Source organism: Manis pentadactyla, chromosome 3 (assembly GCF_030020395.1).
Source record: "Manis pentadactyla isolate mManPen7 chromosome 3, mManPen7.hap1, whole genome shotgun sequence".
Classification (NCBI taxonomy): domain Eukaryota; kingdom Metazoa; phylum Chordata; class Mammalia; order Pholidota; family Manidae; genus Manis; species Manis pentadactyla.
Genome location: NC_080021.1, coordinates 125,945,219 through 125,970,855, shown reverse-complemented (window position 1 = coordinate 125,970,855; position 25,637 = coordinate 125,945,219). Strand labels below are relative to the sequence as shown.

Genomic DNA, 25,637 nt, shown 5'->3' with positions numbered 1-25,637 from the left:
TGTAGCTTGGCTCTCCCTGCTGGAATTTTCTGGAAGGCGCGCCGCAGCCTTGGGGGCGGGCAGGCACGGCGATCGCGCCTTGCTCCCTTTCGTCGCGAGCAGCACCGACGCGGCGAGGACGTGGAGTTTCCGACGGGGCCGGGCATCCCGGGAGTGGGCTCACAGATCGCGGCCGGACCTGATGGTTATGTGCCAAGGCTGCACAATATTTATGTCAAAATTATGGTCAGTAGCTTTTAGCCTGAGAAGTAAAATAAAATTTTCGTAATTTTTAGTCTTCGAGTTAGTGAAATGCTTACTGTTAAAATACTGTGAAATGGGTAAGGCAGGAGGCCCTCAGTTACCTCTTTATGCTTAACTAGGGGTTTTTTAAAACAGACTTTCGATGACCCCAGGAATTTCGCTTGTACTGCCTCTAACAGTACCTTTAACTACCAATTCAAAACACGGTAACAATATTTACCTAATTTTGGAATAGCTGAAGCAGTGTTGGGTAAGATAGTTTTCTTTGTGACACTAATTCGAGAGAGTCTGCAGGAAAAACAAAAGGTTCCTTGGCCACCTTAGTTTGGAAAACAATTCATTGTATCACATTAAGGGCTCTGAGAAATACTGTACTGTTTTTCATAGTTGGCCCCCTTTTCATTGTTTTTAGAATCGTATCTAAACACCCATGCAGTCCAGTGACAGTGGTGTTGGTCATTGGTGTTCTTACTTACAGTTTATCTTAGGTAATAGTACCTCTCCTTTAACTTAAATGAACTGGGGGGCTGCGATCTTTTATTGTTAGCATTTTTTTTCCTGCTGGTGTGTTAGTAGATGAAAAGGATACTGTTTCTGAAGAATTAATCAGGTAGATGATTGAGATTAAAAATAATGCCCTTGGGAAAGAATGTTGTTGGATATTCTTTTGGTTTAGCGGTTTGCAGGATCTTAGTTTGCTGAGAAAGCAGTTAATACACATGTACATGTAAATACTTATATTTATTAGATGCTTAATTAAATATGTTTTCTTTCCCTTTTTCTCTATTGAAATTAGAAGAGGGGGATCAATTTCCTTGCCCAGGTATTTTGTTCGACTTGGCAGGCATGGTGTTGTGGAATGGTGGTGAACTCTGCAGTTGCACATGGAGATAGCACGGCCGTCAACTCAGAAGAGTCTAGGTTGAAATCCAGCCCCACTCCGTACTGGTCCAAAGCCACGTAGTTAATCTATCACGTAGCCTCTTTAAAGTTTCCATGTAGCTGAAGGTGAGCCCTGTCACAAAAGGCTATTAGGAGACTTAAATGAAATGGATTTGTAGGGTTCCCAGTGCAGCTATGCAATACAGCAGTTAGTGCTAATCATTGTTAATTTCCTTTCTCTTCCTGGTTTGAACTTTGTCAGTTCAGTTACTAGGGTAGTATTTTTCATGTTGAAGTAAATGGTTTGCTTATTGTGCTCCAATATTCAAGGTAATTTTTAATTAAATCTTTATTAGGTGCCTATTTAAAAATTGCCCTAAGTTCTTTGTAGAACAAGTCACATAGTGGGTGTAATTCATAAATAAGGTATGCCTTAAAGACCTTACTGCCTGGTAAGGAAGACACACGCATACAAAGAGGGAATTCTGTGCTGAGGGTATCGGGGAGATACGGTGATGCTCTGGCAGGTCAAGAATGTGGATCAAGAGAGAGGAGAAGTCCAGATGGGGGGAGCAGCAGCCACAGATGCATGGAGTGTTTGAAACAATCCAAAAGATCACCTTGTGTTAGCTTTTACTTCTGTGAGTGTGTTTATCCATAAAAAGGGTTGAGAAACCGTCTTCAGGTTCTTCTGTGCGGCAAAGTGATTTCCAGGTCTGGGCGTGTGGGTGCCCTGTGTGTGCGTATTGATGAAGATGACAAAGTACTGCTGATGCCATGGGTACTTTACCGTGGTTGGTCCGTTAAGGGTGCATTTGGGGCCAGACTTTTAATAATAATGTATGTCACATCAGGGCAGTTGGGGTTTATCCTGTAGGTGGGGAAGCCGTTGGAAGGCACGAAACAGCATGAAGGTTCAGTGGAGGAATCTAGCGTGGGACCACGTCTCCGGAGTCTAACCTGCTGGAGGAGGTGGTTGACGTCATCTGAGGCAGGGGTAGTTGGTGTGGAGTTGCTAGAATGTTAAATGTGTTGACATATTTTGGAGGAGGTGAAGCAAGGTAGGGTCCACTGAGCATGGATATTATTTTATCCAAATATTGAGAGAGTAAATGAAGAAGCTAGTTAAAGCATTTTTATATATCATTTTAGATATTTTTAGGTTATAGTAAATGTCTTATAAAAGATAACTTTTTTAAAAACTTTGTTTATAGTACATTGGTTGGTTGCTTACAGTTACATCCTTATAACCTAGGTTTAGTTTTTGGACCTGTCTGCAAGTGATCTGTGTATTTCTGTATCTATAAATGACTTACATGGTTATAGAAATGTGTATCTTTGTATTAACTATGTATCTCAGTTAACATTACTAGCTCGAGTTTTAGGTCCTGACACACGATAATGTCCTTTTTCCTGTATGCAGGGTTAGGTGGTTGTGAGTCGCTTTCTTTTTTGCTTTCTGCTCTTAGCGAACTCTGTGGATTTTTGTTTATTCAGTGTGCTTTAATCAGTTAGTCATCATTCTCTTTCCTCAGTTGTCCTGACTTAAGATGGTACAGTCCTTTCAAGCCTGTTCTCTTCTGAAGCTTGGATGGAACCCCATTAATTTTTGAACTTTTCTTGCTTTCTGGTACCAGATGTCTAGTCTAAGACTCACTTTGTGCTTTTCCTATCAGCCAGTTCTTTTAGTTCCTTTTATTGAGGAGTGGAATTTAGATCCAAGATCTGGTGCTGTGTGTCCTTATTGCTCTTGGGGTGCTCCTGCTTTCATTGGACAGACTTGGGAAATGTATATGTTTGGATTGCTAATATTTCCAATTCAAGCTTAACATTGCAAGGTTTTTACTTTGAATTTATCCTTTTCCTTTAATGTTGAAAATTTGTACTCTTAGCAGCATTCTGTTATATAAATGTTGTAGTTTGGAAACGCTAATAGTAAAATAAAATAGTATTTTATTATAGTCCTCTTTGTTCTAAAATGTATCCACATAAGGGTGTACAGATGACATTTTGAATTATAAAATCTGGTAATGTTTTTTGAAAATAATACCAATTTCAAAAATGTTACTGATTTGATTAGTAGTTTGGCTTACTTGCTTGAAATCCTTAACTTTTAAGGATTGCTTTAATTATTTATTTAATGTATTTTCCAATGTATAAAAATTTATGTAGTTCGGATGTCACAGAAGTCAAAAGCTGTGTTGAAAGTTGTGTTCACAGCCCAGCTTCTAATCCTGTCCCTGCACTGTCTCCCCCTGCCCCATTTTTATCTGTTTTTCTTCTGCTGTTTCATTTTTGCAAATACACACCCCTCTTTTTATTTCCCTCCCTTTCTTAAACAAAAGACAGAACTCTGTGCACACTGTTAGGTTTCTTCCTTTGACTTTCATCTATCATGGAATTACTTCATAGAAGCTCTTTCCCTTTCTTTCCCTGCATGCAGTTCATCTTCTAATGATGAACACTTGAGTTGTTCATATTCTATTGCGGTTACAAATGCTGCTGCAGTGAATAACCTTGTGGATATATTGTTTTGCATTTGTGCAGGTTTAACTTTAAAATGGGTAAAAGGAAAGCATGTTTCTACTTTTGTTCAGTGTCAAAAAATTACATTTTAAAAAGGCAAATTTCATTATGTCACCTCTTTACTTAAAACCCTCAGTGGCTTCCCATTGCTTTAAAGGACAGAACTCTGTACCTTGGGGCCTCACTTCGCCAAGGACCCCCTCCCTGTCTCCCTTGCCCACATCTCCTCACCCATCAGGAAGCCCGACATTTGTTCTTCTCTGCCTGGGATGCCGTTCTGTCCTGTCTCAACTGTTCAGTCTTCCTTTAGAGTCTGTCAGGCATCACTTTTTCATGAAATTCTTTTCATATGAGTTTGCATTTTCATAATAAGGGTAGAAGAGTCCAGCAAGCCCCCATCTATCGCCTTCTACAACCATCATCAATTTTCTGAAGTTTTTGAGTTTTTTTCTTGGCCTCCTGAAGTCAAGTTCTATTAAAGATGTTGCTCTCCTTCCTGGTGCTTACCAAAATTACAGTGTTACAGTAGTTTATATAATTCAGTGAATTTTCACTTTCCCAAAAAGGCTGAGCTCCATGAAAGCAGAGATATTTCCTGTTTTTGCCCAAGATCACTTCTCTGGTACTTAGCTCGGTGTCTGGGCTGTGAATGCTCAATGCTCCCCGAGACATTCGTTGTCCAAGAGGAACTCTGCTGTGTGGTTGTGTCTGGCCTGCTGCACTGGGGTCTGTCAGACAGTGGTTATTCAGGGGTCTGAGCTAACACAGGGTAACAGCTGACAGCAGCTTACAGGTAAGGCTGTTGTCTGTGGTACCTGATGCTGGAGTTTGAAGTCTGAGGGCAGATATTTGGGAAAGGATATGACATACAACAGGGAAGAATACAAACGAGCTGGAAGCCACAGCAGGACAGATTGGAAGCTGTGTCAGTCCTGTTGCCTCTGGCCTTGGTTGTGTGAGCATGCTGTAATAGCTAGGCCCTTGTCACAGAGCCAGTCCCACACATGTGGCCCAGGAGGTAGAGCAGCTGCAGGCCCCAAGCGGGGTAGGCTCCAGTGTGCCAGCAGCCATGCCCCTTCCCTTGTACTCTATGCCTGCTGCTCAGGCATCACTCTTGTTGCTCACCCAAACCAGAAACAAAGGGGAAGGGAGATTCTGGGGGATTGGGTTCAGCTTAGCTTAGTTTTGCAAAGCAGGATGATGAGGTCAGGGTTTTAAATTCTCAGTCCAGGTTCCACATAAGAGACCTGAAAGTTTCTATGACTACCCTAAAGTGAATTCCCAGTTAGCAGTTGAGAACACTGATTGGCAAGGAATGGGATCCAAAAATTGGTTTGGGGCATAAGACCAGATCCTGATTAGGTTGGAGACTTTGAACCCCTAAATTCTGCTGGGCTGCCCCTGCCTGTTCAAAGCCTTTCCATCCCTTGTCTGAGGAACATAATCTTCCTCACTTTGAAGAACCTGTAATTGGCCTCCCTAAGTATAGTCCCACTAGGCGTCAAAGGGTGAGGTGCAAATTGTGATCCAGGAAGAAATGTGCTGCCCTCCGAGAGTGTCTGGTTTGCCCTGTGTAGAGGGGAACCTGGGCTGTATGTGGGAGCAGATCTCAAGGGTGTGGGGTAATGGTGGAAGGGACATAGGTGGACTAGGCTGAATTTATTGATATGGGCCCATAAGTGGATTCTGGATTCAGTGTCACAGTCCCAGGGATTAGAAAGCACTCTGGTTGATTGCTTAAAACAAACTAAAGATGGCCTGTGCTAAACTCAGGCTTCCGTCTTGTGGCACAGTTGTGTTGCCAGAGCTGCCTTGGTGTAGCACAGAGGAAGAATCCAGAAATGGGGGAATGGAGTGTTGGTGTTTGTCATGAAAGATCTGCTCTGCCACCTGGGGGGTTTATAGCTCAGGCTGGATCCCACAGTTGTGAGACGCTGTGAGGGGAGCCCCCATGTCCTCGAGCACCCTACCACTCCAGGACAGAGCTCAGTGGGAACTGCAGCTCTGATCTGGGGCCCTGAATGCAGCAGGGATGCTGTATCTTGGGTGGCAGATCTGTTGAATGGTCTTTATCCAGAATTAATCTCGGTTTACAACTATAGATAGGTGTTTTACTCTATTATGGGTTAGCCTATAAGCTTTTCCCCTTAAATTGGCTCAGTAAAAGATAAAAGGAATCCTCTGTATTTTTCATTCATAATTACTGTTCACCATCATTTTTAAGGTATGTTATGAGGTAAGTTTCACCTAAAATATACATAACCTTTAAATAAATAGCTCATGTCATTTTGGTGGACTGTAATGTGGGACTGTAACCTGGTAGAACCTTTTTGGAAGGTTGGCTTTGCTATCTATCTATATATATATACCTGAACAGTTTTGAGACCCACATATTCTGCTTGGCCTAGCAGTTAGGACTTTACTGTTAAAGGTGCATTTGCACAGGTGTACACGTGTGTACATGTAAGAGTTTTCATTATACAGTGTTTGTGGTGGTGAAAAACTAGAAACACCTGTCTCATATTAGGGTTAACATTAAAATAAGTGATTTTTATTCCATGTGCTGGAATGTCCCATCACTATTAAATATAAGAGGAAAATAAAAATAAGGAAAAGTTTACTATGCTGAATAGGAAACATAACATTTAGTTAGAGAAGAAAGTTGTAGAACCAGAGGTTCTCACTTGTGCATGCACGTGTGTTTGAAGATGTATGTTTGTCTGTTCATTTGCATAACACTGTTAGTTACAGCAGTCTTTTAAAACAGGTGATATTGGGAGGATGAGATAGGAAAAGGGGAGGAGGGCTTTCTGTAATGGAGTTATAATTTGGCTCCAAGTATTTGCTTAATCTTAGCACATTCCCCTTTGGTTTGAGGACTGTTGACTTAGAATATTATCTTTTCTCTTAATTTTCTTTGATCATGAAATATAGTGTAAGTACATAAGTAGTTACAGATCCTTGGTTTGTGATACAATGCACTTATTTGGTCAGTTTCATGTGGTCACGTAACAGGTTTAGTTTGTGTTTATGTGTGACTTGTTATCCTGTTGATAAATAACTGGGTTGTTTGTCATTTAAGATTGTTGGTTCAGGTCTCCCCCCAAAACAAGGAGACAGCAAGTTGGCATGAGATTTGGATGTGTTGGGGAAGTGCGGGTGAGGATCTGTCAGCCTTTTGCAGGTCTGGTGCATGTGGTGGAGGAAGAGATGGAAGGAACATCTGAAAGGCAACATCTGATGACCTCGCTGCGGGTCTAGGAAAGATTAAGCAAAGCCAGTGAGGAGTCCTCCAGTCAAAGCTGGGGACAGAAGAGTCCTTTGTCCTGCAGGAATGGGCTTCCTTTTGCTTCCTGCCTGCAGCCAGTCATTGTCTAGAAATAGCGCATCAGAAGGTGGGGCTCTGGGTAGGGCTGTGGTGGGTTCCAATAAGCTGCTCCCATGGGCGGTGATCCATGAGGCTCACTTTGGTCACTGTCATGGGGCTTCTGTGCAAGTGGATTTTCTGTGAGCATTCAGGTGTGTGTTTCTCAAGTGCTCTTCTGTTGGGTGGTCTTAAGGAGTAGAATTGCTGGGTCATGTGGTATGCTGGTGTCCAGTGTTAGGAGGTAATGCCAAATGTTCCCAAGGTGGATACACCAATTTCTATTTCCACTCCAGCCAGTACATTCTTGTGGCTCCACATCCTCACTGAAATTTGGCATTGTTGGGCCTGTTTATTTATTTATTTATTTATTTATTTTGGTATCATTAATCTACAATTACATGAAGAACATTGTTTACTAGGCGCCACCCTTCACTAAGTCCCCCCACATACCCCTTCACAGTCACTGTCCATCTGCATAGTAAGATGCTGTAAAATCACTACTTGTCTTCTCTGTGTTGCACAGCCCTCCCCATACCCCCCAAGCACTATACATGCTAATCGAAATGCCCTCTTTCTTTTTCCCCACCCTTATCCCTCCCTTCCCTCCCATCTTCCCCAGTCCCTTTCCCTTTGATAACTATTAGTCCATTCTTGAGTTCTGTGATTCTGTTGCTGTTTTGTTCCTTCAGTTTTCCTTTGTTCTTATACACCACAGATGAGTGAAATCATTTGGTACTTGTCTATCTCCGCCTGGCTTATTTCACTGAGCATAATACCCTCTACCTCCATCCATGCTGTTGCGAATGGTAGGATCTGTTTTTTTCTTATGTGTATATGTACCACATCTTCTTTATCCATTCATCTACTGGTGGACATCTAGGTTGCTTCCATATCTTGTCTATTGTAAATAGTGCAGCGATAAACATAGGGGTGCATTTGTCTTTTTCAAACTGGAGTGCTGCATTCTTAGGGTAAATTCCTAGAAGTGGAATTCCTGGGTCAAATGGTATTTCTATTTTGAGGAACCTCCATACTGCTTTCCACAATGGTTGAACTAATTTACATTCCCACCAGCAGTGTAGGAGGGTTCCCCTTTCTCCAGAACCTCGCCAACATTTGTTGTTGTTTGTATTTTGGATGGCGCGATTCTTACTGGTGTCAGGTGATATCTCATTGTGGTTTTAATTTGCATTTCTCTGATGATTAGCGATGTGGAACATCTTTTCATGTGCCTGTTGGCCATCTGGATTTCTTCTTTAGAGAACTGTCTGTTCACCTCCTCTGCCCATTTTTTAATTGGATTATTTGCTTTTTGTTTGTTGAGGCATGTGAGCTCTTTATATATTTTGGATGTCAATCCTTTATCGGATCTGCCATTTATGAATATGTTCTCCCATACTGTAGGATACCTTTTTGTTCTATTGGTGGTGTCTTTTGGTGTACAGAAGCTTTTTAGCTTGATAGAGTCCCACTTGTTCATTTTTGCCTTTGTTTCCCTTGCCCGGGGAGATATGTTCATGAAGAAGTCCCTAATGTTTATGTCCATGAGATTTTTGCCTGTGTTTTTTTCTAAGAGTTTTATGGTTTCATGACTTACATTTAGGTCTTTGATCCATTTGGAGTTTACTTTTGTTTATGGGGTTAGACAGTGATCCAGTTTCACTCTCTTACATGTAGCTGTCCAGTTTTGCCAGCACCATCTGTTGAAGAGACTGTCATTTCCCCATTGTATGTCCATGGCTCCTTTATTGTATATTAATTGGCCATATATGTTTGGGTTAATGTCTGGAGTCTCTATTCTGTTCCACTGGTCTGTGGCTCTGTTCTTGTGCCAGTACCAAATTGTCTTGATTACTATGGCTTTGTAGTAGAGCTTGAAGTTGGGGAGCAAGGTCCCCCCCACTTTATTCTTCTCAGGATTGCTTTGGCTATTTGGGGTCTTTGACGGTTCCATATGAATTTTTGAACTATTTGTTCCAGTTCATTGAAGAATGCTGTTGGTAATTTGATAGGGATTGCATCGAATCTGTATATTGCTTTGGGCAGGATGGCCATTTTGACGATATTAATTCTTCCTAGCCAGGAGCATGGGATGAGTTTCCATTTGTTAGTGACCTCTTTAATTTCTCAAGAGTATCTTGTAGTTTTCAGGGTATAGGTCTTTCACTTCCTTGGTTAGGTTTATTCCTAGGTATTTTATTCTTTTTGATGCAATTGTGAATGGAATTGTTTTCCTTATTTCTCTATTAGTTCATTGTTAGTGTATAGGAAAGCTACAGATTTCTGTGTGTTAATTTTGTATCCTGCAACTTTGCTGAATTCGATATTAATTCTAATAGTTTTGCAGTGGAGTCTTAAGGGTTTTTTATGTACAATATCATGTCATCTGCAAATAGTGACAATTTAACTTCTTTACCAATCTGGATGCCTTGTATTTCTTCGTTTTGTCTGATTGCCGTGGCTAGGACCTCCTGTACCACGTTGAATAACAGTGGGGAGAGTGGGCATCCCTGTCTTGTTCCTGATCTCAGAGGAAAAGCTTTCAGCGTCTCCCGTTCAGTATGATGTTAGCTGTGGATTTATCATATATAGCCTTTATTATGTTGAGGTACTTGCCCTCTATGCCCATTTTGTTGAGAGTTTTTATCATGAATGGATGTTGAATTTTGTCGAATGCTTTTTCAGCATCTATGGAGATGATCATGTGGTTTTTGTCCTTCTTTTTGTTGATGTGGTGGATGATGTTGATGGATTTTCGAATGTTGTACCATTCTTGCATCCCTGGGATGAATCCCACTTGGTCATGGTGTATGATCCTCTTGATGTATTTTTTAATTCAGTTTGCTAATATTTTGTTGAGTATTTTTGCATCTACGTTCATCAGGGATATTGGTCTGTAGTTTTCTTTTTTGGTGGGGTCTTTGCCTGGTTTTTTGGTATTAGGGTGATGTTGGCTTCATAGAATGAGTTTGGGAGTATTCCCTCCTCTTCTATTTTTTGGAAAACTTTACAGAGAATGGGTGTTATGTCTTCTCTGTATGTCTGATAAAATTCCGAGGTAAATCCATCTGGCCCAGGGGTTTTGTTCTTGGGTAGTTTTTTGATTACTGATTCAATTTCATTGCTGGTAATTGGTCTGTTTAGATTTTCTGTTTCTTTCTGGGTCAGTCTTGGAAGGTTGTATTTTTCTAGGAAGTTGTCCATTTCTTCTAGGTTTTCCAGCTTGTTAGCATATAGGTTTTCATAGTATTCTCTAATAATTCTTTGTATTTCTGTGGGGTCCGTCGTGATTTTTCCTTTCTCGTTTCTGATTCTGTTGATGTGTATTGACTCTCTTTTTCTCTTAATAAGTCTGGCTAGAAGCTTATCTGTTTTGTTGATTTTCTCAAAGAACCAGCTCTTGGTTTCATTGATTTTTTCTATTGTTTTATTCTTCTCGATTTTATTTATTTCTTCTCTGATCTTTATTATGTCCCTCCGTCTGCTGACCTTAGGCCTCATTTGTTCTTCTTTTTCCAATTTCGATAATTGTGACATTAGACTATTCATTTGGGATTGTTCTTCCTTCTTTAAATATGCCTGGATTGCTATATACTTTCCTCTTAAGATTGCTTTTGCTGCGTCCCACAGAAGTTGGCGCTTTATGTTGTTGTTGTCATTTGTTTCCATATATTGCTGGATCTCCATTTTAATTTGGTCATTGAGCCATTGATTATTTAGGAGCATGTTGTTAAGCCTCCATGTGTTTGTGAGCCTTTTTGCTTTCTTTGTACAATTTACTTCTAGTTTTATGCCTTTGTGGTCTGAAAAGTTGGTTGGTAGGATTTCAGTCTTTTGGAATTTACTGAGGTTCTTTCTGTGGCCTAGTATGTGGTCTATTCTGGAGAATGTTCTATGTGCACTTGAGAAGAATGTGTATCCTGTTGCTTTTGGATGTAGAGTTCTATAGATGTCTATTAGGTCCATCTGTTCTAGTGTGTTGTTCAGTGCCTCTGTGTCCTTACTTACTTCCTGTCTGGTGGGTCTGTCCTTTGTAGTGAGTGGTGTGTTAAAGTCTCCCAAAATGAATGCATTGCATTCTATTTCCTCCTTTAATTCTGTTAGTATTTGTTTCACATATATTGGTGCTCCTGTATTGGGTGCATGTATGTTTATAATGGTTATATCCTCTTGTTGGACTGAACCTGGGCCTGTTTATCTTAATCATTCCAGTGGCTGTGTGGTAACCCTGGTTCCTGCCTCCCAGGTAGGTGTGACCATGTGATTTGTCTTGGCCAGTGAAATGTGAGAAGAGACTTGTCACACAGGCTTCAAGAACTGTGGTGAGATTTGCCACATCCCTTCCTCCCGCCAGTGATATGTTTGCAGAAGAGCTTCCCGCAGGGCAGGTCTGTTAAGTGTCTACAACAGCAGAGAGCAGAGTGGGGGAGAAAGGGGTAAAGGTGAAGAAAGGCAGAGGGCAGTGGTTGGGAGGAGGAATTTTTTTGGCTTAACCAAGGTTTCTGAGGTTGTTTGTAACCGTATTTATTAACTGGTCCTGACTGTTTTTTTTAATATACTTTATTTTTAAGAATAGTTATAGTTTCACAGCAAAATTGAGTAGAAAGTAGAGTACCCCTGTATGCCCTGACCACACCCATGTACAACCTCCCCTACTGTCAACATCCCAAACCAGATGGTCCATGTAACAATCGATGAGCCTACACTGACACGTCAGTATCATTCAAAGTCCATGGTTTACATTAGGGTTCACTCTTGGTGGTTTGCATTCCATGGGTTTTTATACATTACGTGTATTCACCATTATAGTATCCTACAAAATGGTTTCACTATTATAAGAGCCAAAGTGTTCTGCCTTTTTGTGTTGTACTTATTTCTTTCTTAATTCCATGTGTCAGAACACTATATAATTATATATAGTCTTACGATATTTTTTGAAGCTTGCTTTCTGGACCAACATAGGACCAATTTTACATGTCTTTTGTGTGCTTAGAAAGAATGTGCTTCTGTGTTTGTTGTGTGTAGTGTTGTATATTTGTCAGTTCAGCTTGGCTAATCAAGTTAAATTCTTCCACATTCTTTCTTACACTTTTCCCTTTTGGTCTCCTGGTTTTATTGCTTACCAAGATAAATGTATTGATGCTCTGATTTTGCATTTTCTGTTACTCCTTAGTTCTGATAGTTTTTGCTGTATATATTGTAAGGGTATGTTATTAGGTGTAAATGTCTTTAGAATTATATGTATCTTCCCAGTCAGTCTTTTAAAATCATTAAGTGTACCTCCCTTAAGGCAGAAGTGTTACTAGAGGTAAAGTTTGCGTAGTTTAATACTAATACAGCTTCACTATTTTTTCTTCCATTAGTATGTTCAGTATTTTCTGTTTGTTCTCTTTAATTCTTTCTATGTATTTATGTTTTGGATGATAGTGTTCTCGACAATATCTAGTTGGAATTAAAAAAATGTAGCCTAACAATATTTCTTATGATTGGAACATTTGGCCTACTGACATTTAAGAAAATAACTGATGTAGTTGGGTTTAAATTAAATCTGTTATCTTAATAAGTGCTTTCTGTTTATAGTATGTGTCATGCACTTTTTCTTGCCTCCTTTTGGTTGCCTATTTATATTTTCCTCCGTTAACTTGGAAGTTAAGTATCTTTGGTTTTTCAAAATCTTTAATATTTAGTTATTTCTCCCTCTTCTGGAGCAAATCCACTGACCTCATCTTCACTTATATTCCATTGTTGTGCTGTTTTAATTCTGTATATATTTTAAGACATTATTAATTTGTACAGTTAGTAACCACTTAGTTTTTTTTATCCTTTCCATTGTTCTTCCTTTACTGTAATTCAGCCCTCCAGCTTTAAATATTTCCTGTCTGAGGAACATTATTGGTTCCCACCTGTTGTGTGACTCCTAATAGTGAATTCTGTGTGTGAGCTAAAAAAGTCTCAAACTGATCTTCCTTTTTGAGGGATATTTTTGATTGGTATGGAATTCTGATTTGCTGGTTTTCTTCTAAGAAGTTAAATTAAATCTTCAGGTTCCATTTTTTTCTGTAAGAAGTAAATGGTTAGTTTAGTAATCGCTCCCATGAATGTAATCTGTCATTTTTACTTTAGGCTTTTATTTTTTCTTTTCAGTAGTTTTGCTATGATATGTCTAGTTACATACTTCTTATTTATAGTTTGTTTTTTATGGGTCTTTTTAAGTCCGTAGTAATGTCTTTCATTCTTATGAAAAATCTGCAGGCATCATCTTTTAAAGCATTTTTGCTGTTTGGTCCCCCTCCCTCTTCTTGAGGGTCCATTTACAGATGTTAGTCCTTCTCAGTCCCTTATCCTTTCAGTGCTTCATTCTGGAAGTTTCTTTCTGATCATTCTTTGTTAAATACTTTTTTCTAAGATTAGCCTACTCTTAATCTCATCCATTAGAATTTATTGCATTTTTTTCACTTTTGAAAGGTCTGGTATTTCAGTAGTGTTAAAGATTCCAAATAGCCAAAGGAAAACCAATGAGCCAGTGAAGTAGCAACTAGTAAAAGCTAACTGTGCACACAATAAAAAGACAGTTTGCAAACCTGGAGCCCTCAGACCCAACCTGGAGTGAGGCTAGGCTGTACTGCCATGAAACAGCCTGTATGGTACTGAGCAGTTACTTTTTCTGCACAGCTACTGGTTGCAGTAGAATTCTCTTCAATAATAGGGATTAGTCAGTGGTTACCTCTTACCAGCCTTGGGAAACAGTTCAGGTTGTGTTTATCATTTCCAGAGGCACCAGCAGGAGATGACCCAGGCTAATAAGTCAGCCTTGCAAATTTGCAAAGTAAGTGAAATTAGGACCTGCCTATGTGGCCAAGCCAGTTCTGTCTGTCCAGGGAACCTTCATGGCAGGTCTCTGTCCTTGGTTTAACAGTTTTCAACCAAAGTTTTATATTTTATGTATTTTTTTTTACCACTATGGATTTTATTGTTACATTTTTTATAATAAATATGTATCAAACTTAGATACTTTTGAGACCACAAGAATTTCTTTACACTAAAATATTGTCAAATAATTTGGCAAAAATTGAAGAATTTTCTGTTTATGACTGTATTTTACTTTTGTTTGTAGATTCCATATGTAAGTGAAATCATATGGTATTTGTCTTTGTCTGACTTGCTTCACTCAGCATAATACCTTCTAGGTCCATCATGTTGTGATTGGCAAGATTTTTTTCCTTGTAAATGGTTGAGTAAAAAATCTTACAGCTTCTCTATTTGAATATAATACTTAACAGCTACTCTACTTTTCACTTAGCAACTGTACTTATTTCTGTGCTTATTTTTTCCCCCAGCTTAAAAGTGTGATTTTGCAACTCCAATACCTGGTGTTCTATGGGGCTGCTGTTTTGTTTATTTACTGTTTCTGCTAGTTTTTATTTTGTTTTGTGGGCTAGTTAGAACATGTATGCATGTGTGCACATGCAGTAAATTAGACTCTGAAAATTGTTTGAAATAATTTGGGGCCTAGGATGATATTCCTAGAGGGGTTATTTGTTTCTGCCAGGCATCTGAGGGAGTGGGCAATCCGGGATCGCCTCAGCTCAGGTTAGGGTACGAGGAGTTGTGGCTCGCCTGCAGGTCTCAGCCTGGCTTTTCTCATTCCTAGCTCCTGGGAGCAGCCAGGATTCCAGCCCACAACAGCCTGAGTTCACAGCCTCCTTTTTGCTTTAAGGGTCCCTGGGTTCCAGGCCTAGGCCTTCGCCTTGTGAAGCTGTCAGTCCTCAGCTGCCCCTCAGAACTTGGTATTGCTCTTGGGGGTGAGAGTGGTTCCAGATGTGGGGTTTACAAACCTTCCTAGGTTGTGCCTCTGTGAGTGTTGAGATATTCTGCTGCTTTGATGCTTCAAAGCCTGCGTTTAGTGTGTGTGTCAGTGTCTGTGTGTCCAAGTTTTTGTCATGTAAGTCTTCAGTCATACAAAAGTCAAGAAAATGGTGTGAAAGAACCCCCTTTGTCTCTGCGACTCCACTCCAGTGAAATCTTCCTGGCTTGGATAGCTTCCTGGCATCTGGGCTGGCCACATGTTCCAGGCTCCTCATATATTTTCTGCCTCTGACCTGGAATGAACAATTTCTATAAGAAGCCCTGGTTCCTGATAGCTTTTGTTAGGAGTGTTCTTTTAGATTTTATTTTGATTGTCTATCTTGCAGGAAAATGGTCTAAATTACTAGCCTATCATCACCAGGAGTCTCTGATTCATCATATGGATGTTCGCAGGTGTTGTTTGGAAACCATCAAGGATTCAGAGCTGCTCAGTGCTGGTGGTTTTAGGCAAGGGGATTGTGCCATGGACCTTTTGGCAGTCTGGTGAAACCAATGGATACCTTTTCAGAATATGTCTGAGTACAGTAAATAAAATACAGGGGATCACACAATAAATCAACTATAAATAGTTCTAATATGAGAAACTTGTAATAATATAGCCTCTTTGTTAATATTAAGTGAAAATATTGTCATAGGTCATTAAAATGTTATATTTTTAGAAAAATAGTGGCTTTTGATGCCTATAAAAATAAATTGAGGTGGCCTTTGATTTCTCTCTCCACATGTTTGATCAATAAATAATTGATAACAAGGATTCCTAGAGAGCAGTGTGGACCCATGCGTCCTTGCAGTGCAGACCTGGTACACCGAGGGTGAGGTCAGTGGTCACAGGCCAAGGCAACGCCCTTTGAACTGCAGACCCCATCCAGAAGCTTGGAGGGTGGGGATACCAGGCCCCCTGCAGTTCTGACCATCTGGTCACAAGCCCAAGGGTTCCCATGTTGCAGTCGGGGACCGCAAAAATGAAAAACTGAGTCAGAATGAGGTTTAATGCAGAGGGCTTAAGACTTCCTTGGAGACTAAGCAACGAGTCAGTGTGCCCCTGCGTCTTTATTAGGTTACAGCAAGCAGTAAAACAATCATTGGTTAATAATTATTGAATGTACTTTCTCAGCGAATCAATCAACCATGAACTAGATATGTTTTTTATATTCCTATTGTGTTAAGTCAAGTCATCCGGTTAGTGAGTTTCACAGCATGTTCCTTGTCTGGGTTTGCCGCAGAAGGATCACAGGAACCGTTTGCAGCTACTGTTCAATACTGTTCATAACTCACACCAGATTCCAGGAATTTAACACATTGTTCTTTCTATTACACTGGTTTTGGCTATTAATCAAACTTAGGCAGTAAACATGTTGTTCTTTTCTCTTAGATTAGTTTTGGTTATAAATCAAGCTTAAGCAGAAACTACAGCAAAGTTAGTTGCTGGGGTGTCTACATTCCCATGAACCTCTCGGACTCGAAAATTTACTAGGACAGCTCCTAGAGTTCAGGAAAGTGATATACTGAACCACTACAGTTTTATTAGAGTAAAAAAGGATCTAAACCGGGACAAGCCAAAAGAAGAAACAAACATGGTGAGGGCAGGGAGTCTGAGTGGAAGCCTCTAATCCTTTTGTATAGAGTCAGGACCCACTGCGTGTGGGTGTGTAACTGCACAGAGATGAAGCATTGTTGACCAGGAAGCTCACTCCAGTGTCAGCACCAAGTTGTTTACTGTAAAACTTCTTATTGTAAAACCCCAGGTTCATTATGTAAGTATGATTGAAGTATCATTGGCTGTGAGGTTGAACTTGACCTCTAGCAGCCCCTGGAGTTGGGCTGCTATCATGGTGTTCAAAGGCACAGCTTTAGTTGGTCTCTGGTGTAGCCAGCCCCGTCCTGAGTTACCTTGTTGGCATACTGTCTGGGGCCCACCATGAATCACAAAGACTCCTGCACTCAGGAAGTTCCAGCGTTTGAGGAGTAATTCCCAGGAACTCTGACAAAGGCTGATCTCTGTCTCACAGCAGTCACCAATTCTGTTTTCAGTTTGATGAGTAATGACTTTATTTGCACCGGTCATGTCTGTTCCGCAGCAGGCCTGCTAACTTAATTTAGAAGTAGTAGATGAACTTAAAAGCTATTTTGAGATCAACAACAAATGCAGAGGGATGGAAAGATCTGTGATTTCTATTGTTGAGAGGGTCAGAGGTTTGGTGAGTATTGTGGTGTTGCATACATTCATGGTGGAAGGAAGTGCCATAGTTGAGATGAAAGTTAGGAAAAGGAGTGGAGTTTTCCCTCAGCCACAGTCATGGTACCTATGAGTTCTGTCCACATTTCAGACCTCCTGTGTTAGAGCCCCTGTATTGATGCTTAGGTGTAGTAATTTAGGCTGATAGGAAAGCTTGGGGCCCTGAAAGCCTTCAGATGTCCATTTGGTTTGTATTCTAGCCAAATAATGCTTTTATTCGGATGGATCCCCTGATGTAGTCCGGAGGTTTTAGCTTAATGGACAGCCTACATGGGAGGCCTCAAGAGCATTGTCTTAAGGGGCCATCTGTTGAAATGTGATTGGAATTTTGAGTTGTATTCCAGTGCATTTTCTTTCTGATTTACAAAATCTGAAACTTGACCCTTCTTCTGTCTTTTTACTATGAAAAATTTCAAGTATGTAGGACAGTTGAGATAGGCAGTTGAGCATCTGTATACTCATCATCCTGATTCAGGAGTTGCAATATCTTGCCATCTTTTCTTAGTCTATTTAAAAAAAATCATCTTAGAAAACAAGTTACAGATTTTTGAACACCGGCAGTCAACCCATGTTGTTGCTACTAATTCCACACTTGACCACTCTCCTCCTCCTCCTGCTTTTCCTTCAAATTTTTAAAATGAAGTTTCATATACATAGCAAAGCTGGCCCTATTGCTAGTTATAGTGGAGTACCCTTTGTTGAGATCCACTTGCTAACATTTTGCTGTACTAACAGCTTTTATTGTTGGGCCATTTATTTGCGAGTTGCAGTAAATTACACGTCATGACACTCCTTAAAATGAGAGCGTTTTTCCTTGTAACTGTAGTATCAAATAAAAGAAATTACTTCTTTCTTAGTTTTCAGGCCCTATTCAGATTGTAGCTACACATCCCTTTTCACAAATGTGTGATAAACCTTATTGAACCATCTGTGATGACAGGTTTCAGACCACTTGTCCTGGTCAACTTCAGTGTATATACTCAGCAGCCTTTGGCCATCAGTGCTCCCGTGTATTTTTCAGGCAGTGATCGGATGTTGAGACTTCTTTGGGACTTAGCCTTTTTGCTTAAACAATTAATTTACTTCCATTTTTTTTTTGTTGGTTTTTTTTTGTAGATAATTATTTTTTATTGAAGGGTAGTTGACACACAGTATTACATTAGTTTCAGGTGTACAACATAGTGATTCAACATTTATATACATGACAATTCTAGGTACCAGCTATCACCATACCAAGCTGTTACAATATCTTGACTATATTCATTACCTCCCGGTTACTTATTATTTTACCATTGGAAGTGTGTACTTTTTTTTTTTTTTTTTTTTTTTTTTGTGAGGGCATCGCTCATATTTATTGATCAAATGGTTGTTAACAACAATAAAATTCTGTATAGGGGAGTCAATGCTCAATGCACAATCATTAATCCACCCCAAGCCTAATTTTCGTCAGTCTCCAATCTTCTGAGGCATAACGAACAAGTTCTTACGTGGAGCACAAATTCTTACATAGTGAATAAGTTCTTACATGGTGAACAGTACAAGGGCAGCCATCACTGAAACCTTCGGTTTTGCTCATGCGTTATGAACTATAAACAGTCAGTTCAAATATGAATACTCATTTGATTTTTATACTTGATTTATATGTGGATACCACATTTCTCTCTTTATTATTATTATTTTTAATAAAATGCTGAAGTGGTAGATACAAGATAAAGGTAGAAAACATAGTTTAGTGTTGTAAGAGAGCAAATGTAGATGATCAGGTGTGTGCCTGTAGAGTATGTGTTAATCCAAGCTAGACAAGGGCAATAAAACATCCACATATGCAGAAGATTTCTCTCAGAACAGGGGGGGGTGAGGTTCTAAACCTCACCTCTGTTGATCCCCAATTTCTCACCTGATGACCCCCCTGCGACTGTGCCTGTCTTAGGTTGTTCCTCCCTTGAGGAAACTTACCCGTCTCTGGCTAACCAGTCATCTTCCGGGGCCATACAGGGAAATGTTAAGTTGGTAAGTGAGAGAGAAGCCTTATTGTTTGAAATGGTTAGCTTTTTATTTCTTTGCATATTTATGCCCTGTAGCTTCTATGCCCAGCATTTGTCTTGAGGTATCTTTACCACTTGGAAGAATTATGATACTCGGTAAATTTGATATGAGGCACGAATTCTATTTAAGGGTTGTAATTAGGAAGGATAATTTACTTCCATTTTATAAATAGTCTGTTTGGTGATAGCAGGTCGCTATCTTTGATTACTACTTTCATATCTGAAATACCGAAATACTATTTTCTTACCCATTTTGGAGATAATACAGTGGTGATCTCTTCCTTTATGGGAGCAATCTGTATGTTTATTTTTAAAATAGGAAATTTATCTCTAATGCTACTTACGGTCAGTATGGCAATGCATGAGCTGATTTATCTTCTGTGCCTCCTGAGCTGTTAGGAGTCTGAATTGATGAATATACATCGGTGTGTGACATAGCGTGTGCTTGGGGACACTGTTCTTCTGTGAAAAATTTTTTCAGAATTTGTTATCCCCATAGAGGTTACTATGGAAGGAGAATTTTGAGTTCCAAAACTAAACTAAGCTCAGGACACATTTTAAAGATTATTTAGCAAAATTGAAAGCCTGAATAGCTGTATTTAATGAAGATGGACTTAGGGAAGGAAAATCCAGGATCTTTGTTCTTCCACCTTTTTACCGTGAAAAATTTCAAATTGGAATAAAAGCTCAAGGACTAACATTAGTGTTCCTTTTCCCTAGATTCAGAACTTAGTATTTTGTGGTTTCAGTTTCTTTGTATATTTTGTTTTCTGTCCCTGAACCATATGAAATTCACTTACAGATGTTTTGACACTCTTCCAGCAAGCGTTTTCTAAAAATAAATATTTCTCATATATAACCACAGTGTAATACTGTGCTTTTAGAGGCTACGATAATTTCCATAATTTCATCTACTCTTCAGCTATTTAAATCTCCCCATTTGTCTTAAATGTCTTCTGTACCTTCTTTCCCTCCAAACCATCCCCTCAGGGTCTACTCACTGGTTCACTTGTCTCCCTGCAGTCTCTTTCAATTGGGAGCAGTGTGTCTGTCTGCTTTCTTTTTATGACATTCACTTTGGAGAGAATGGCCCATTTGCCTTCTAGAAACTTGTCTTGCCTCTAGTTTCCTGTCAACTGGCAATTAAGTCTTAGAGGGTCGAGTAGATGTGGGTGAAGCATGTGGACTGGGTACTTACAGGTGGCGTGTGCTTTGTGTCGGGGCCCATTGGGAAGCCTGTGAGGTGCAGGGTAATCTCTCCTGCCCTCTTGGCTCCTGCTCTGTTCCATGTTTCTCCCTGCCTTGCAAAGGTTGAGGTAAGATCAGGCAGTCAAATGCTCACTGCAGCTTGAGACTGGGGAAGGACTGTCATCTGAAATTTTGTGTTTGGGTGTTACTCAGAAAGCCCTCTGAGCACTGTTGGGGAGTGCCGAGGGCGAGAGGCAAGGGGGTACACCGCTTGCCTGGGACTGCCTGGCTGGCTGGCTCTCAGGGCTGGGGTGGACAGCAGGCTGCTGCCGCCCTCAGGTCATGCACTGGGGCGTGAGCAAGGGCAGGTCTGCCCTGGAGGAGTGCTCTGTTCCCCTGTACTTGTCCGCTGCTGCCCTGAGAAACCTGCTGTCTGCACTTGTGCACATCTCTCTGTCCTTCCCCAGCTCCCCACGGTAGGACTCATGGAATATTCATTGAGTGAATTAACTATAAAATACACCCATTTTAAAATCTAACTTCCATGAGTAATGAAGTTTTATGTAGTTAAGAATTCTTACCAGTTACACTGATTCCTCTCCCCCTTGTTAATTAGGCTTTTAAATTACTTTAACTATTTTGTTGCATTTTGGTCTCTAGAAAATAACTTTATCATTGCCTTAATTCTTAAGCCTTTGAACACTTGGCCATAGTTGTAGACGTGAGGACTAATACACAAAAACCGAATGTAGTCCTGTGGTTCAGAGAAGTATGCAGTAGACATCGTTGTGTTTTATGAGGTATCTCCTTATATGCTTTACTATATGGAGTGAAACTGGAACCAAATTTCATTTAAATGATAAACTGCTTCTGTAAAATGACTCAACTTTTGCCCTGGGTGTGGATGTTTCCTTGATGCTCCTCCGGAGGTGCTGGGCTTTTCTTTTGGTTTCTGGAAGCTCAGGAGCAGAAAGGGGACCAGAGAGTCTTGTTGGCTGTGGACCCTTTTCTTGCTGCCAACCTGCCTACCTGCCACCACCGCCCATGACCTCGAGCTCAGTGCCTTCCCATGAGCTGGGTCTTTGTGCCACATGAAGGAGACAGGCCATGCCACTTTAAATCTTGCTGACACCCTTTTCTGACTGCCGGCAGCAAAATGGGTTGGGATACAGTGGGGGAAGCTAGAGGTTACACTGTGTTCTGGGTTACCTCTGAGGAACTGCACTTTGCCTCATTTGAAGGTTCTAGCTCCCAGCTCCTCCCTGCTACTCTGCTGGCTTTGCCACCCAAATCTCAGGGGGTTAAGTTACTGCCTTTGGGTGAAGTGCATTGTAGCTGATGCCACTCTAAATTTTTACGTTATGTTTGATGGCTCATTTTGATAGTTTTGGTCTTATGCTCTAGTCCTGAACTGTTATTTCACTGTTTTGCAGAGTCCTTATGATTTCACATATTTTTCCTGAACATGTAAAAGAGGCACTTGGATGATGGATTAACAAGAACATTGAAATTCTGCAGAAAGTTTCAAACCGGAGAGTATTGGCTTTTCACCCTAGTCCAGCAGCTCTGCTGCTCACTTAAATACAGATGAATGAAGACTCCATTCGGGAAGACACCTGGTCAGCGGTCCAGGGCTGATGCAGGTAGGCAGTGCGGTTCTGTGCAGGCATGAGCGATCAACTCAAAATGGTCATAAAATGCAGGTGCTCCCACGTAACTCGTAGTGGTTTGTTTTTCCTAAAGCTTTGTGATTTCTAGTATTTCATACATATTCACATGTGAGAAGTCGGGTCGTGTTAATTGTTGTCCTGTCATCTCTCACCTTCTAGCAAGATACAGATAACCAGTAGAGTTAGTGTGCAAATTGTGTGTACCTGTTGAATGGGATTATAGTACATAGAGGCTTCATCATTTGTTTTTGAAAGAAGTGAAAGTGATGAAATTTAGATTTAGAGCAGTTTCAAGCAAAAAAAGATAAACTTGGAGTTTTTTGTACATTTTTTTGAAAGAACTTTATTGGAATGAAGTATATGGAAATGAAGTGAATATATAATAGAAATTCTTATTTTTGGACACACAGCTAATAACTAGAAAAGAAGTTTAAATTTTGCATGATTTTTACCCACCCCAAAAAGAAAAAATCTTTCAGGCTATACTGTAAAATAGGTAAGTGATGATTTCATTTGAACTAAAGTTCTTCTCCTTTCCAGAGGTACATTTGAATGTTGAATATAGCTTGTTGAATAGACATTTTAAGGTTCGTTGATAAATGAGTCTGAGAATTATGCTAGCAGAATTAAGAAATCTCACAGAAATGGTTACTATGTGATTTAGAACTAGCTCTTACATTTATTAACCAGAGTATTTGGAATTCCTTTCTAGAAGAGTCACAGGGATTAAGATGGTTAAATGCCCCTCATCTCTGATTTTAGTTCCTCTTTTACAAAGACAGTATCTCTTTAACTGTTCACTATTTGTCAGTAAGATTACTTTGGGACAGTGATGATGGGGTGATGTGAAAGTCATCTTGAGGGTTTATTTTTCAAACCCCAGCACGTTCAGTAGCCATACACCCTTGGGTGCATTTCCTGTCATCCTGAGCCTTGGTTTTTCTCATCTAAACAATAGGACTGTTATTACCTCTTTGGTTATGACGAGGAATAAATGAGCTCAGGTGTGGTAGGCTAGGCTCAGCTAGGCACCTGGCACATTATAGCATTAATCAAAAAAGCATTATTATGGATCATATGGTTCACAGTAAAATAAATGTCATTTCATTAATTTTGCAGTTAATTTTTGCAAATTGCTCTCAGGTTTTTGTTGATCAGTGAAACCCCCTGTATTTCTATCATTTGAAATAGTAATTTGTCTTCCACAGTTAATTTTATGCACGCCACTCCAAATTCAACATTCCCTATTTTCTTCATTGATACTTACGTCATCTTGTGAGGAGTAGAGTGAGCAGATTACAGTGATGTGAAGTAACTGGTGTTGCCAGACCAAGAGATGTTACTGTTTTTAAGAGGGATTGTTAATCCTGGCCAGTACTTTGATCTTTCTCATTTTCTTATTCTTTGATTTTTCTTGGAGCAGATGGAATAGGGCTGAAGACAAAGTAGGTGATCTGAAAGTTCCAGTTGGCCTCATGGAGTCATTGTTTTTGACTGTTGTGCAACAGACCCACTTTGGAAAGACTGTTGATCCCTTGATCAGTATTGTTTATAAAATTGCCATAATCATTCTTCTTTGCACATAGACAAAGGCTCTGTCGCTTTTAAATCCCTATATTGTTAACAAATGTACCCATTTACAAATAAATAAATCCACTCAAAATGGGAGATTCTTTTTCTTGTGCAAGAAGAGGCCCAGGTAGGTACTCCCGAGTTGGGACAGTGGCTTAGCTGTGCTCCTAGGCTGGTGCCATCTCCAAGCATAAGCTGGGGCTTCAACAGATAGGGCTCCTAGAGTGTTTCCCTACCTCTTTGGACCTTTGGGTGGCCGGACTTTGTGCAGGCTCCCAGAATGAGTATCCCAAGAGAAGCAGTGCAGCTGTGTGGTCCCTCTGGGTGCCCCAGAAATCATACAGGTTCACTTCCACAGCATTCTGTTCATTGGGGCATCCCAGAGGCAACATTCAGGGGAGGGGGTGCATGCTGTGCTCAATAGGCGGAGTGCCAAGGAATTTGGGGCCATGTTTTAGAACCACCACAGTGGTAAATAGATTGGGTAGGCAGCTCCCAACACCTGACACTGTGTTTAACACAGAGCATGAGTGATGAGTAAAAACTTAAAACTTGAACTTTTTCATTCTTTTTATATATCTAGTTCAGCACATTAGGGATTTCTATTTTAAAAAGAACTTAGACTTATCTATCTCTATAATTATGTTGAAATTTAATTGGTTACTAAAGTGGTAGTTTATATATACCTAATGACATGTGACTCTTAAGTCCTGTTTTATGGAATTGCTTCTTAAATATATATTTTTCCCCTAGAGTTAGCCTCCATTTTTACTACTTAATGAAAGATTATAGTTTTTCTACCTTCATGAAATGCCATAATCATCATACTGATATGGTGATACGGCGAATGGTAGTAATAGATATCTACATACCTAATATGCAGACTTAACTTTCTTATATTTAAACATTTTAAAAACCTTGATTTTTATCAAATTAATAAAAATTCATGGTTGAATAGTGCCAGAGATTTAAAACAAAAAATAGGCACTTGATTCATTTTGATTTTTACCTTCAAAATTTGCAACTAATAGGAGTATACAAATATATCTTTATCTGACAGTTTTAGATATTACTTAGTGACATCTGTTGAGGATTTTGGCTTTTCCACATAACATGTTCCTCATTAGCCTCTTAATAAAATTTTTAGCTGAAATTGTATCTCTTATTTCTGTTAATAATTACTGAATAAATATTGAACACTTTTGAGCCAAAAAATGCAATATTACTACTTTTTTGGGTACACATTGTTTTTATTGGAGTCCAGTGATTATTTTTTTCCTATTTGCTTAAATTTCTTTGTAGCTCGAAGTCTGTGAACCCTCTAGTAGCTTTATAAAGTTCTCAGTGTCCTACATGTCCATTGTGATTGGGTGACCATCTGCCTGTCTGTGAGACTTTTTCTAGTGCCTTCTGCTCCCTTCCCATCTGCGTTGGTTGTTCTCTATACCTGGTGCAGCGTTGTCATCCCTGAAGTTCCTTTTCACTCTCCTATACATTGGGGGCCTCCTGGTTGCCCTGTGTTCCCTTTTGTGAGTGTGCTCTTGCCTAGGTGAAGCATGTACATTTTCCAGAAGCAAGCAGAGTTGCATGAGTTAACGGTTAAAGCTACAAGTGGAATGTATGGTCATTCATTCATATTATCAACTTTTGAGCATGCTTGAAATTGTCTCTTATAACAGTTTTTCAAAACTATGCACATAAAAGAAGTTTTTTGAGACTATGTACTATGTAGCAACTTCTCTTTATCTCATTTGCATGCTCAGTCTTTGGTGGGTGAAAGATTCTAGGTTGGAAATCACTTTCATTGAGAATTTTCCAGGCATTGTCTTTGAGATAGTTCATAGTCTTTGAATCCCAGTGCTGCTGTTGAGGAAATCGGATGCTCTTTTCATTTATTTGTATGTGTCCAATGGTTTTTCCTCTTTCCAAGAAACCTTTAGAATTGTCTTTTTGTGTCCTGAAACTTCAGGACAGTGTATGTTAGTGTGGGTCTTTTTCATTTGTTGTTTTGGGCTTATCAGTCCTTAGATTAACCCTTTCAC

At 39.9% G+C, this 25,637-nt stretch overlaps 1 protein-coding gene across 6 annotated transcripts in view; it reads left to right on the top strand.

The window, feature by feature from the left end:
- Positions 1-25,637, top strand: part of SPIN1 (spindlin 1) — a 98,727-nt gene that overhangs the window by 694 nt on the left and 72,396 nt on the right. For 3 of the 6 annotated variants that reach the window (XM_036896894.2, XM_036896895.2, XM_036896896.2), the window contains exon 2: positions 21,787-21,996. The exons of 2 other annotated variants lie outside the window; for them this stretch is intronic. In XM_036896894.2, coding sequence (XP_036752789.1) covers positions 21,945-21,996 — 52 coding nt within the window. In that variant the 5' untranslated portion in view covers positions 21,787-21,944. Of the gene's footprint in view, positions 1-31; positions 226-21,786; positions 21,997-25,637 lie in introns of those variants that run through there. One more of the 6 variants, XM_036896897.2, reaches the window with a different exon arrangement.